General features: G+C 41.0%; 1 protein-coding gene across 1 annotated transcript; it reads right to left on the bottom strand.

The window, feature by feature from the left end:
• Positions 1–1,703: 1,703 nt before the first annotated feature.
• Positions 1,704–12,526, bottom strand: LOC309475745 (T-lymphocyte surface antigen Ly-9-like). The gene is made up of 7 exons (XM_082138621.1): positions 12,407–12,526; positions 3,819–4,133; positions 3,310–3,609; positions 2,831–3,154; positions 2,302–2,580; positions 2,091–2,234; positions 1,704–1,997 (listed from the first exon to the last, which is right to left on the bottom strand). Exons 1-7 carry the CDS (start codon positions 12,522–12,524, stop codon positions 1,987–1,989), a joined length of 1,491 nt encoding a protein of 496 aa, XP_081994747.1. The 5' UTR covers positions 12,525–12,526; the 3' UTR covers positions 1,704–1,986.
• Positions 12,527–14,995: the final 2,469 nt, after the last annotated feature.

The raw sequence follows: 14,995 nt of genomic DNA, 5'->3' as shown, positions 1-14,995 counted from the left end.
TGGATATTGAAATAATAAATTAAGTAGCCTATCTTAAATGTACACACAATGTTCCTATGTTGTTGTTTTTTTTACTGTTTTCTAAGGGTTTCTTAATTTTAGACTAGTTGACCAGCACACATTATATGCAATGCAATATAATGCATGTACTCCCCATATCACTAAAAAATATCACTAACACTGGTGAACAAGTATGAGGAACAGTAAAGGCATTCCCAAACTAGTTTTTGTTAAAAGTTAGTCCTTTTTAATGAGCCACCACAGTCAATGAAACATAGAAAATATCAAAATAAGAGAAAAAATAAATGGGTATTTTGGAAACTACAGTTACTATGGTAAATACACAATACTAACATGAACTGTTGATAATACATGGTGGTAATATACATTTATCCCCCATCCCACTGATGCTACTCAAAAAAGAATTTCAAGGTCGGCAGGTCTGGTCGCTATTGAAAGTGGATCGGGCCGAGCACCAAAACACACTCGTAGCCAATCAGCTGTAAGGGGCGTGTCCACTCATGAGGGGGGAGGTGCCTGTGTCGCATAGCATGTTTGTGAAATTGGGGGCGGAGCTAACAAGAAACGGGTGTGATCCTTTTGGGTAGGGGCGTGTTTGTTTGATGATTTCAAATATCAACAGCGTTTTTCAGAAATCGCTAACTGCACCTTTAATGCAATGTAATTATTTATTATAAATTATGCCAGTATAAATTGGTAAAGTAGGGTTGTAAATAAAGACACATAACAACAGTTTTCTGTGGTATTACTTTGACTGAATATAAACGTACATGTTAAAATGCTGATAATGCGGTTCTACAATTATTATTACTACATACTTGGTTCTACTGAAGCTGTGATCCGATTGGTCATCTCTGCTCTGGTGGGTGTGGCTACTGTCACTGCAGTGGTTTATGACATCAGATCTGAAGGAGTTAAATAAGACAGGAACGCACCGACACCAGGAGGTTTCTAATTGAGCCTGCAGATCATAAGATCAGTGATTTGGTATTATTATTATTACTACATACTTTCTTGGTTCTGGGTTAGTGTGAACAGCAGTAGCACACAGTTAAACTGGGACATAGTGTCACACTATTCATAAGTATCAGTTTTTACCATCAGAGAGACGTTAGAGTTCCAATGTGTAAAAAGCTAATACTTTGCATCAGAATCAGTTTGTAGATTTGTATCATTGTGGCTGCTGATATTTTTTATATTATTTCTAGAAAAACTTGGAAATATGAGGAAGTCTAATTTTGGCTTTGGAGTCAAAAAGGTTGAGAACCACTGACTCAGCTACAAGAACTTTAACTAAAAGAATATATATGCATTGGAGCTCATTAGATAAAATGTTTAATAGACTAAGATGGATGTATTTACTTTCCCTAACCAAATAAGATCTTATTATTTGAAACATGTCCATGGGAAAGATCCTTTCAAAGGAATTTTTTTTAGGAATGAACAATGCGAATGAATCTTTCCTGCCCCCTTGCGGTTTATTTCAGTCTGATTTCTCAGTCTTTTGGCCTGAACCTTCACTTTGCTCTATTGAATTTGTTTATTTTTACTCATTTCGTTTTTTCCCAGGTTAAGCATTAATACTAGGTGTAACAAGTGTGCAAAAAGTAAAGCAAAGTTACTTTAACAGTTTAATAATGTGAAGCTTTATAGGTGGCACTGCTGAAATTGTTTAAATATACATAAAGTTATTTTTCCTCCAGGAGTCGCTCGACATAATGAATGTAATAAAACATGGAGAGACTCTTTGAGAGACTCAGAGTGAGAAAACTTTATTGATAAAGGCAAGCAAATACATATGACAAATAGACAGCTGTAGAAATAAAGTATAAACAACAAAGTCTTTTAATTTTGACTTTTAAAGAAATCTGATACTGAAGGAGAAAGAGCAAGCAAATAATAATCAGTATTTGTTATGACAAAAACACTTGAAGCACCGTTAAAGTTCAGCATTCTGCTTTAGATTTAAACACTTCCTGAAAAAGATGAACATATAAAAGGCATAAATTAATAATTCTCACAAATATTAATACACGAAAAATCTGTTTGTGAGAAATGACATCATGTACCTGATGTGTGAATATGTGCTTGATCTCGTTCAGCTCTTCTGGATCTGATCTCATAAACCAGAATGATGACAGTAGCCACGCCCACCAGAGCAGAGAGGACCAATCGGATCACAGCTTCAGTAGGACCACAACAGTGGACAGAGTCTGAGGAATAAACACATCAAACTGAGATCAGATCAGTCAATAAACACTAATATCAGCGCTGTCGTACCTGCACATGTGTGACAGAGTGTGTTGATGTCCAGATGTGTGGTCTGGAGGCTGATGGGATTGTTCAGCACACAGCTGTAGGGGTTTTTATCCTGATATTCCACCTCCAGAGGTAGAGAGAGACTGATGCTGAGATCAGACGCACTGATGCTGGACAATACACTGATTCCTTTGTACCAGGAGAGAGTCACATGACTCACATTCACCACTGATGAACACACCAATGAACATGATGATGAAGAACAGTGTGGAGAGTTGATGACAGGAACAGGCAGACGAGCTGGAAACATCAGAGAATAAAGATAAATGAGGATGAATGAAGATATTCAAGCAGAGGAAGAAACATCGAGAGGAAACTGAGATGATCAAAAGTAGAGCATTTAAAACAATTGAATAGAAAGTTAAATATAAACCTGCTGTTAATGTAAAAAAGAAAAAAGTAAAGGAATTAGTCTAATTAAGTCACGATAAGATACTTCTTTAGATCTAGCTGTAAAAAATAAAACATGTGAAACTGATATTTAACCCACCGTAGACAGTGAGACCAATAAAGTAAAAAGATGGTCCACTGAAAGTCAAAAATAAAATTGAAGGCAATCTGTCGATCAGTAGTTGATAACGTCCAGCATGTTTCATTCTGGTGTTTGTGATGGTCAGAGATCCAGTTTGTTTGTCCAGCTTCAGTCTGTCTCTGAATCTCCCATCAGGAACATCATCATATACAGCGATGCTGTCAGACCGTTTATTGATTTCAGCTATTACAGTGTTTTTAAACTTCCACTGAATCAGATCATAATCATTAATTTCAGTAAGATCAGGGTTTAGAGAGACTGAATCTCCCTCCGTCACTGACACTAAATCATCAAACACACAGAACAAACAGAAACAGTTTGTCACAATAAACAAATTATAATAACAATATCGTAAAACAGCAAAAAGAAACAAAATGGTGTGTGAATTAATTTCAATTTTGACATTAAAAAACAGGTGTACATGTTTTTGAACTCACCAATGACAGTGAGAGAGAAATAAACCATAATATATTTGATTTGTAGTTCATATTCTCCAGCATGTTTAATTGTGGTGTTGGTGATGGTCAGAGATCCAGTTTGTTTGTCCAGCTTCAGTCTGTCTCTGAATCTCCCATCAAGAACACCATCATATACAGTGAATCTGTCGGCCTTTACATTGATTTCAGCTATTACAGTGTTTTTAGTCAGAAACCTCCACTTAATCACGTCATCATCCTTCATTTCAGTAAGATCAGGGTTTAGAGAGACTGAATCTCCCTCCTTCACTGATATTTCAGCTGTATCATCAAACACACACACACGAAGAACAAACAGAATCGGGGTTCAACACAGATTAAGACAGTAATTTACAAAAGTAAATGGTTTGAAATTTAAATTTGAAATGAATATCATCATTAAACAACAGAAGCAAAATTTACTTTGAATTAATAATTGAATATTTGCGTTGATTAAAATATAAAACAGGTGCAACTGATATTAAACTCACCAAAGACAGTGAGACTGAATATCTTTCTCACACTGTTGATCTGAAGTTCATAACGTCCAGCATGTTTAATTGTGATGTTTGTGATGGTCAGAGATCCAGTTTGTTTGTCCAGCTTCAGTCTGTCTCTGAATCTCCCATCAAGAACATCATCATATACAGCGATGCTGTCGGCCTTTACATTGATTTCAGCTATTACAGTGTTTTCATCTCCAAACCTCCACTGAATCACGTCACCATCCTTAATTTCAGTAAGACGAGAGCTAAAGGTGACTGAATCTCCCTCCCACAAAGAGGGTTCTTCATCACCAAACACTCCTGAAGAACAGAGTTTTTCACAGATTAAAGCTTTAAACAAAACACATGCAAACTTTTTACTTTATGATGTTTTATTAACAAAGTTCGGGAGGAGCAGGTTCAGATAATTAACCAAATTATGCACAGCTGGAGATTAATCAGTAATCAACTCAATGACAGAGTATAAATTCACAGCAGACCTATCTGTTCATTGAAAGTTTGTCAGCATCCCTCCTCCACCCCATTTCCTCACTTCCAGTTCCATCTACACTTACCAACTGGGGGGAGTACTCTGGGTTCGGGCCTAACTCCGAGCTCGGAGCCCTCCCCCCGGACAGCACGCCAAATACGCATAAACTTACTGTACTAATTATATGTAGATGTGAACTCGTGAATATATGTTGTTCGAAAGGTTTTTTTTTAAAAACTGTTCCATTAAAAAAATATTTTCTGATATTATTTAATTATTTCATTTATAAAGTAGTAGCAGTTGTGTTTACAGGGGTAACCCTGGAAACAGCAATATTACTCAATTTACATACGTCTCCTTCACTCGTGGCATCTTGCTCCTCATCCATTTTGGTGTTGTTTACAAAGTCAAGTCAAGTATATTTGTATAGCGCTTTTCACAATACAGATTGTATCAAAGCAGCTTCACAGTATTAAATTAAAATAATACAACAAAGTTTGTTTCAAGAGGAATTTATTGATTGATAAAATTAAATTAAATATCCCCAAAATATCCCCAACTGAGCAAGCCAAAGGCAACAGTGGCAAGGAACCGAAAAACTCCATCAAGTGACCTAATGGTGTCCTAAAACTCCATCAGGTGACCTAATGGAGAAAAAAAACCTTGGGAGAACCCAGGCTCAGTCAGGGGGGCAAAAGTGCGCCAGCCTCTTTTATGTAGCATACAGACACTGAGTGACATTTCCATCAATCGGTTCAGTTTATCAACAGAGCGTGCACGGTCGTGTGTGTGTGTGTGTGTGTGTGTGTGTGTGTGTGTGTGTGCAGTAGTAGTGTGTGTGATATACAATGGTTACATGCTGTAAAAACTAATCGTGGTATTGATATATTAAAACTGCCGACTCTATAGAACAATTGCAAGGAAAACGTCTCGGTTACGTCGTATGTAACCCTCGTTCCCTGAGTAGGGAACGGAGACGTTACGTCGTGATGACGAATGGGGTTTCGCTTAGAAAGCCTCTCATCTTCAGGAAATAAAATGAGCCAATGGCAAAGAAATGCCATGGGTCTGCGGAATTTGCATTGCGTAACTCCGCCTTACCTCGTGGGTATATAAGGAAGTACACTGGCAACATGAAGATATGTTTCTTCGCTAAGGGGCCGAGACTGAACTCCGGTGTTCCAGCGGTACAGAGGAAGTGGCAGGGAGACGTAACGTCTCTGTTCCCTACTCAGGGAATGAGGGTTACATACGTAACTGAGACGTTCCCTTTCGTGGTCACTATGAGTTACGTCGTGACGACGAATGGGGTTCCCAGTCTAATCACGCCACCTCGGCTGTCTTCCAGTGCCCTACGTAAGTCTGAGATCCCTGTCGTGAGACTAGCATGGAGGCATAACTCTGGCATTGACATCAACAGCGCTGGAGGAAACTCAGGGCTTATTAGGCTCACCTGAGGAGAATATTGCACGTATCCCATCCGTGGAGAGGAATGGCGAGCAAGCGAAGACACCTGAGCAGAATCTAGTACCGGCTGGTTGAAGCGAATACATGGGTAGAAACTGGCACCACTTGGAGATTGTAGAATCTCGCGAATGTGTTGGGTGTCGCCCAGCCTGCAGCTCTGCAGATGTCTGTTATCGAGGTGCCATGCGCTAGAGGGGCATGTCACACTAAGGGGGCATGGTCGATCTTGCTGCTGGTATGCCAAAGCTATGGCGTCCACTATCCAGTGAGACAACCTTTGCTTGGAGAGAGCCTTTCCCTTCAGCTTCCCACCATAACAGACAAAGAGCTGGTCTGAGGTCCTGAAACACTGCGTTCTGTCTACATAAGCACAGAGGGCACATACTGGACAGAGCAGTGCCAAGCCTGGATCTGCTTCCTCCAAGGGCAGCGCTTGCAGGTTCACCACCTGGTCTCTAAAGGGGGTGGCGGGCATTTCCTGGGGTCTTCTCGGCGAGAAGAGCACCAGGTGATGAAGATGTTCCACTTCAACGCGTAGGCATGTCTCATGGACAATGCTCTAGCGGAAGTGATGGTAGCCACCACCGCTGGTGGCAGGGGACTCAAACCTGCCTCGTCCCATCCAGGAACCACACGTGAAGGTTCCAAAGATCGGGACGAGGGTGCCATAGGGTGCCCTGTCCCTGAGAGAGGAGGCCCTTCCTCAGAGTTATTGGTCAGGGAGGGGCTGTCCCTGCTCCTCGTCCTCCCTGATCTTGCACAGGGTCTGTGCAAGAAGGCTCACTGGGGGAAACAAACAACTTGCGAAGGCCCAGCGGCCAGCTGTGCGTCCGTGCCGAGCATGCCCTCTGTCAGGGAGTAAAACAGGTCGCAATGGGATGAGTCGTGGGAGGCAAACAGGTCTACCTGTGCATCCCCAAACTGATCCCAAATCAGACCGTCTGGGAATGGAGTCTCCATACTCCAGGGAGAGGCTGAAGCCGTGAGCTTGTCGGCTGCACAGTTCAGGTCTTCCGGGATATAAATGGCTCGAAGCGACCTCAGATGCTTCTGACTCCATAAGAGGAGGTAGCGGGCGTGTTGCGACATACGGCGGGAGAGCAGACCACCTTGTCGGTTGATGTACGCTACTGTTGCGGTCTTGTCTGATCGGACTAGTACGTGCTGTTCCTTGAACAACGCATGCAAGCGGTGCAGGGCGAGACATACTGACAGCAACTCGAGGCAATTGACATGCCAAAGGCGCTGGGGTCCTGTCCAGGAGCCCGCGGCAGCATGTCCATTGCACATGGCGCCCCAGCTCGTGGTGGAGGCATCTGTCAATACAACAACATGCCTGGAAACTCGTTCTAAGGGCACTCCGGCCCGTAGAAAGCTGAGGTTCGTCCACGGGTTGAAGGTCTGACGGCAGGCCGGAGTCACTGGTATTTGAAGCGTGCCATGTTGCCTTGCCCACCTCTGGACTCGATCGCGAAGCCAGGACTGAAGTGGTCTCATATGAAGCAATCCAAGCGGCGTTGCTGCGGATGCCATATGCCCCAGGAGCCTCTGAAATAGTTTCAGTGGAACCGCACTCTTGCCCTTGAATTGTCTCAAGCAAGACAGCAGTGACTGTGTGCGGTCGCTCGTAATTCGATTTCCATACCGAGAAAAGTGATCCTCTGCACAGGGCAAAGTTTGCTCTTTTCCCAGTTGACCTGAAGGCCCAGACGGGCTAGTTGCTGGAGCACTAGGTCCCTGTGTTCGCAAACCTGGTCTTGAGAGTGAGCTAGGATCAGCCAGTCGTCGAGATAATTCAGGATGCGAACCCCGAGTTCCCGTAGGGGAACAAGGGCTGCCTCGAATGGGAGAACCACGTACTGGTATGCCTGCCCCTTGAAAGCAAACCGTAGGAACGGTTTATGTCGAAGAAGAATGGAGACATGGAAGTAGTCAGGTCGATCGCTGCAAACCAATCCTGTGGCCGCACACATTCGAAAATGCGTTTGGCCGTGAGCATCTTGAACGGAAGCCTGTGGAGGGATCGGTTCAAGACGCGAAGGTCCAGGATTGGCTGTAACCCACCGGATTTTTATGGTACAGTGAAGTAGTGGCTGTAGAACCTGGACTTTATTTCGGCTGGAGGGACAATCTCGACCGCACCTTTCGCCAGTAAGGTAGCGAACTCCGTACGCATGACAGGGGCATTGCCAACCAACCATAGTGTAACGGACTCCCCGGAAGCGGGGAGGAGATCGTGCAAACTGAATCGCATAGCCGAGCTTGATGTTCTCTCAACCCAGCAGGACAGGTTGGAAGCTCTAGCCAGGCTCCCAAGAACTGAACCAGCGGGTTCATAGGAACCACAGACCTACCCTCGGTGGGGCAGCGAAGTGGAATGACTGGCCCGGACGTGGCGGCGTAGCGACCCAGTGTGGGGGCACAGTCATTGCTGCGTCCTGACAGAGGAGGCCAGGGAAGGACCAGCGTTCCACGGGGGCCTGCTCTGACATGGGTCTGGTGTGATAGAAATATTTTATGTAATGGGTATTTTCAACATTAAATGTACAGAGAAACGCAGACTAAAGATGCTCAGGTCAAAGGCCATACTTAACCAAAAAGTGCTTAACACATTAGAACTAACAGTCATATGATTAGCTCAGATCATTATAAATCAATCACCAGAACAAATCACAGTGAAGAAGACTTGAGTGACATTGATTTAATGATGATATGATGTGATATGATGATATAAATGTACATGTATCATTCTATTAAGGAGACTCACTTGGTTGTTGTGACCAGTGATCTCCCGGCCATGAATAAAAATTCATTTCTACAAAGAGCAACTTGGAAGTCATGTCAGGTATATGCTGCGCAGCTGAGAAACAGATTCTACGCTCAAAAGAAAACAGCAGAACATCAAAGTGTGATTGAGGTAGTAATAGAAGTAGGCCTACTAAAGATTCTACGCTCAAAAGAAAACAAAAGAACATCAAAGTGTGATTAAGGTAGTAATAGAAGTACTAAATATTCTACGCTAAAAGAAAACAAAAGAACATCAAGTCCTTTCACTTGACCATGTGAAAGGATCAGGACGAGTTTTACTGCCTCCCATAGAGCGACACACTTCTTTGTTTGAGAAACTTTCATGGTAGAATTCATCTAAACGTCCACTTTCTGGGTTGAAGTTGACTGACGCTGACATCAGGTTGAGCTCATAGAAGTGATCAAACTCCCTCAGAATCTCATCTCAGCATTTCTCTTCAATGTTTCCACAAGGAGCTTCAGAGTTTTTGGGTGTTTACCTCTTTGCTCTTGTGGGACACCCTTGGATCCAGAACAGACAAGCTTCTCACAAGAACATATTTGAACAGCTTGTAGTTCTCCCTGATCTTCAGCCTCATCCTCTCAGCATCCGAGTTCTTCTTCATGTGCTCCTCCAGGACTATCAGTGATAAATCCCACTCTCAGTTTGGGAACATCCATGTGGTTGACTGGGTCAGCACACTCAACTTGCAGGAGCTTAACAGTGGTAGTTTCATTCTTCATGACACTGGGATAAACTTATCTATTAGACTCCTCAGCAAATTGGTGAGATCCCCATTCATAAACAGCATTATGGGATTGTCGGCCTGGTTTAATTTATATAATGGTGTGATTTCTCAAGCCACCATTAGAAAGAAGTTCAGCTTTGCTGGGAAGAACTCATTTTGAACAATCATCTGAGCAGTCTTGAAAGACTTGTAGATGTTTCTGAGGTTTTTGTGCTATGTTACTGTTACTCAAATTATAATAATAATAATTAATAATAATTCATTACATTTATATAGCGCTTTTCTCAGCACTCAAAGCGCTTTACATAGAAGGGGGATCTCCTCAACAAATTGTTGTGCTATGTTACTGTCAGGAAACATGGTTTGGAAAATGTCTCCTGCATTCTCACATGATTTGTAGGAATAGTGGCTGGTTACAACTTTTGTTGGCCAGCATATTTCTGCATTAATTCTTGGATTAGGGAGGAGCTATAATGGAGGAATAGGATTTAAGGAAGAGTGTCTGGCTTGATCCCAGCAGGGGTGTCTATTAGAACATTATATATTCTTTACATTATTGATGTTACGTTCTTTCAGTGAAGCGCGTATCGAGGCTTGTATCGCTTTAGACCAATGACGTTATTGATGACGTCCGAAGCCTTGCTTCGGCCTGACTGGTTCAGGAAGTGGTTTGAATCTTACTGCAACATTGACAGATATTTAAACCCATGGTTTAAACCCAGCCACTTTTCAGTTTTAAATAATAATATTGCCCCTCCTGCCTATTATGAGCAAAGAATTGATTGACACACATTTGATGCCCCATTCATTTCATGTCAAATACGTTTATTAAACAGTTATGTTATACAACCATTATATACCACCAGAAAATACACATTATATTCATATAAATAGATTTGTCTATGTGGAAATTTTTTTTTTTTTTTTTACCGTTATTTCTAAGCCTTTACTGGTGCAGAATACAGTGTTTTACAGATCACATCAGGTCATCTGTAATGTATATGCTAGATTTACACTCTTTGACCACCAGGCGGTATTGTGAGCAAATGAAGCCTCGAGAAATTAATCACTTGGCTGATGGATCTCACCATCACTACTTTACATAGTCTATGATAAACACTTCAATAAATATAAATCTTATTAAAAGTACACAAGAAAAATAAAACAAAACACAAATAAAGGAAAATAAACTTACATTTCTCATGAACACACACGTTACAAGCATCAGGCAGCTCCGCAGTCTCAGTCTATTGTGCAACAATGCAGACATTTATAAATCAAGACCAATTAGCACACAGCTGCAGTGATTGGTTAATTAGAGGGCGTGATTCACAAGCATTTTTTTAAACCTAAAAAAAAAAAAAAAAAAACATTAAAAATCAAATATTTTCAAGAATTTCCCAGTAGCACCGTATGAACCCTGTCTATCATTAGTTAATTAATTCAGACCTGTTTCTGTCCCTCTGACTGCTATGGAGTTGCTGGTTGACTGGTGTGGATTAGATAAACCTGGGGATGGTAGAGGAGCAGTTTCTGTCGCTGCTTGATGCATTCCTTGTCTGCTGAAAAAATCCCCCAATGCAGGACCTGAATTAACAAGTCTTCTCATCAGATCTCGATGATTCTTCCCTGAATAATTACTCCAAAAAAAGGAGGAAAGTGTTATAAAAAAAAATTGTTATTGTGTAGTCCTTAAAAATGCAATGCAGTCAATAATATAAAGAACAGCATCTGGGGTTCAGACTGTTGAGACTGATGAATTAGAGGTTTTTGAACAGGACAATGTTGCCTCTGGATTCCCCTATTTTTCTTCTTTCTTTTTTAACTCTTGCCTGTACCAACTACATATGAGAAGGTTTATTTATTTAATATGACTTAATAATATATATATATATATTAAATAGTATATTAAACAATTTATTATTTAATTATTCAATATATTATTTATTCTTTCATTACATCCGAGCTGCATCAAGCATCCTATCTGTAAATTAGGTGTAATTCTGCGGCTGTCCAGCTGGTGTCCTTCACGAGTCTTACTTACTACTTATGATGCACATGGATATGATAATATCATTATCAAATCATACTTCACTACGCTTAGGTTTTTACATCTATTACTAATATCTATAAGAGTTAAAGGTTTAGATTTTAATATGGAAAGGAACAAATCATGGACTCCAGTAACAGACAGCGGCCGGAAGAAACAGGCACAAACTCTCTGTGTACGAGTGCAGAACATATTAACCAATAAAGCTATCCTGTACGGTGGAACTCACAAAGACAGAACAACAACTGCAAATTTCATGTGTGTTTCCTAGTGTTCGTGCGTGGAGTTATATCTGTTAATGAGCGGCTGAATAACTTCTATTTCTCTTTTGACACCAGGTTCAGTTTATCAACACTCAATGACATTTACTCTCTTCATTGACTGGCAAAATAAATACATTTTACATCCCTCCCAAGAATGTACTATTATTTGCAAGCTAGCTTAAAACTCAAAGTGTAGTGAAAATTCCAAAAGGCTTACCTTTTACGTGGCTCGAAAGCGTAGACTTTGCAGGAGACTACTCGAAGATTCGGTCCTCGTTTCAACCTTAATTTGTATTGTTTTCAAGCCAACGTTCATTGAAGCGACAACCTCCCGGCCTGTTGTGTTTCATCCGTAGCTGCGCGCAGAATCAGAACGGCGAGAGAGGCTCGAGCAGAATGGGTTTCTTTTATGTGAATGGCAAAATAAATTTGGCCTTTTGCTACTTATTTGATCTAATAAGCGATCTATTGTCACATAGTGAATTTTTATTAAAGCAAGCAATTACAATTTCTAGCAGTTTTAGATTAATGTTAGATTTAAGACTGTTCGTTGAGTTATTTCCTCAACGTGGAAACAACTCAACGTTTCCTCATGATTCTCCTGTGTATTGTGTGTATTATTAGATTAAAAACTGTTCTTTGAGTTATTTCCTGAGTCTTGCACTTCACTAGAGCCACCGTTGCTGACACTAACAGTGAATGTTAATCTTCTCTAATTTAACCAGTAATCTATCACATGGTACCAGAACAGAAACAAGTGAAGCCATAAAAACACATTTAAAACTCACCAACCAGACGCCACAAACAGAGCAAAAATAATTTGAGAAACATTTTCATCGGTTCACTGAAAGGTCCACGATAGTGACTCTTAAAATGTCTGAAAACCCTCCGATTGACTTGAAACATGACAGAACTGTGATATTTATCTGTTAGTGTGTGAATCCTCCCCCATCCTCAGTTAGTTTCCGCTCACACATCCGTCTCCTTTAACATCAAGAAAATCAACAAGCTTTTGCTGATCTTACATTTTCAAATGAATTCTTGCCCTGAATGAAAACTAATAGCAGAAGAGTGAAATATTGGATTAGATATCTGTATCTACTGGTGTGTTATTTAGTGCTGTGAGCTGTCAATCATATTTGACCTCTGACTCTTATTTGACTGTTGATGGATTCATCAACACTGATTATTGGTATCAGTGATAATCAGTGATACACTGATTATTTCAGTGTAAAGATGTTTTGTGTGCGAAGGAAAATTGTGAGCTTCTTATTAGCAGGAGAGAAAATGAAGAAACGCTTCAGCCACAAACTACTGACACACACAGAGACGACAAACATCCAGCAGAAGCTGTTTATCCACCGACAGATCAAAGCAGACACACAGATGAGGGAACAGATAAATTAAAAGAGAAAAACATCACATGGTTTATATGACTCAAAAGCCAGTAAATCACATGTATAATGTTTGCCTGTGTTGTTACAACAAAATTCATGAGTGAACATTAATGCAAACTTACAGTAACCTGTAAATGTAATCGTTCATTTAGAGAAATATTATTTGGTTACCAGACAGTTTTGGTCTTGGCAGAATTTGATGAGAAATGAGTTCATAATCAGATGCTTTTGTTTTGAATGCAGACTTTGGTGAAGGGAGTGGATTCTGGAATCAACTGTTGCTTCAATGTATATCTGTCAGGGTTTGGGTTTATGAAAGTAGCGAGGACTCAAATGTAGGGTTGGGTACCAAAACCGTCCACCGATATGGAACCGGTACCTAAGTAACCGGTATCTAATCGGACCGAATCAAAGCGAATCACTTACAGGGGAAACTCGAAAAATTTGAATATTGTGCAGAAGTTCATTTATTTCAGTAATTCAACTTAAAAGGTGAAACTAATATATAGACTCGTTTCATGCAAAGTGAGATATTTCAAGCCTTTATTTGTTATAATGTTGACGATTATGGCTTACAGCTTATGAAAACTCCAGATTCAAAATCTCAGAAAATTTGAATATTACATGAAATAAATTTTTCAAAAAAAGTTTTAAATACAGAATTGTCGGCCCTCTGAAAAGTATAATCATGCATATGTACTCAGTACTTGGTTTGGGGCCCTTTTGCATGAATTACTGCCTCAGTGCGGCGTGGCATGGATGCTATCAGCCTGTGGCACTGCTGAGGTGTTATGGAAGACCAGGATGCTTCAGTAGCGGCCTTCAGCTCTTCTGCATTGTTCTGTCTCATGTCTCTCATCTTTCTCTTGGCAATGCCCCATAGATTCTCTATGGGGTTAAGGTCAGGCGAGTTTGCTGGCCAATCAAGCACAGTAATCCCATGGCCATTGAACCAGGTTTTGGTTCTTTTGGCAGTGTGGGCAGATACCAAGTCCTGCTGGAAAATGAAGTCAGCATGATTTCATATATTCTAATTTTCTGAGATTTTGAATCTGGAGTTTTCATAAGCTGTAAGCCATAATCGTCAACATTATAACAAATAGAGGCTTGAAATATTAGAGGTTTCACCTGTAAATGCCTCAGCTGTCGGTTGAAATACTTGCCATCTGGTTCTCCGAAATGGACGTAAGAAGCATCATCACCGCATGTGATTGCTAGTTAACCCTTTGAGGCGTACGATCATTCACACTGGTGTGCTTAAAGGGATACTTCACCTCTGGAAAGATGAATGTGTATTTAAAATGGGTAATTTATGTAGAAGAAATGTGAAATAATTTTTGAATTTGGAGCTTTCTAGACTGAGAAAAGCCAGAAAATGTATTTTTGGCTGATGTGGATAAAAGACAACAACTCCCAGAATGCACTTGCTTCGCTGCTCTACAAGGCCACTCCCAAGCCACGCCTACCGGTAAAAGCACGCAGTTAAACAACAAGACTGGGCTACTAGCGAGTCTCCGTGACGAATATTCCCGGTATTTCGAGATCGCCCAAAATGTCCGGGATTTGGCTTTTTGCGTTCTATAGTCGCCATTCATTATGTTTACTGTGGCGAGCAGGACGAGGCTGAGGGGAGCGGGAAAATGGCGCGCAGCCGGTGGCGTGATTACTGATGAGCGACACCTGTGAGACGCACCGGTCTCTTATCTCTCACGGAAGAGCGGGAATTTTCTTAGCAATGTTAAAACGCACATCAACCGATCACTTGTTTAGCGTTCATGTAAACACTACATTCAGATTCACCAATCGGAATGAATTCAGTTAGATTGAAACAAAAGGTGTGCATGTAAACAATGAATGGCGACTGCAGAAAGCAAAAGCCGAATCCCGGACATTTTGGACAATCTCGATGGCCGGACATGTCCGGGAAAAAGAGGATGGTAACCCCTACTACTCAGCTTTCTCCACAGAACAACAGCCTGT

Source organism: Leuciscus leuciscus (assembly GCF_965113295.1).
Source record: "Leuciscus leuciscus genome assembly, chromosome: 15".
NCBI classification, from domain to species: Eukaryota; Metazoa; Chordata; class Actinopteri; order Cypriniformes; family Leuciscidae; genus Leuciscus; species Leuciscus leuciscus.
The sequence above is the reverse complement of the archived record's forward strand: the minus strand, read 5'-3'. Positions and strand labels throughout refer to the sequence as shown.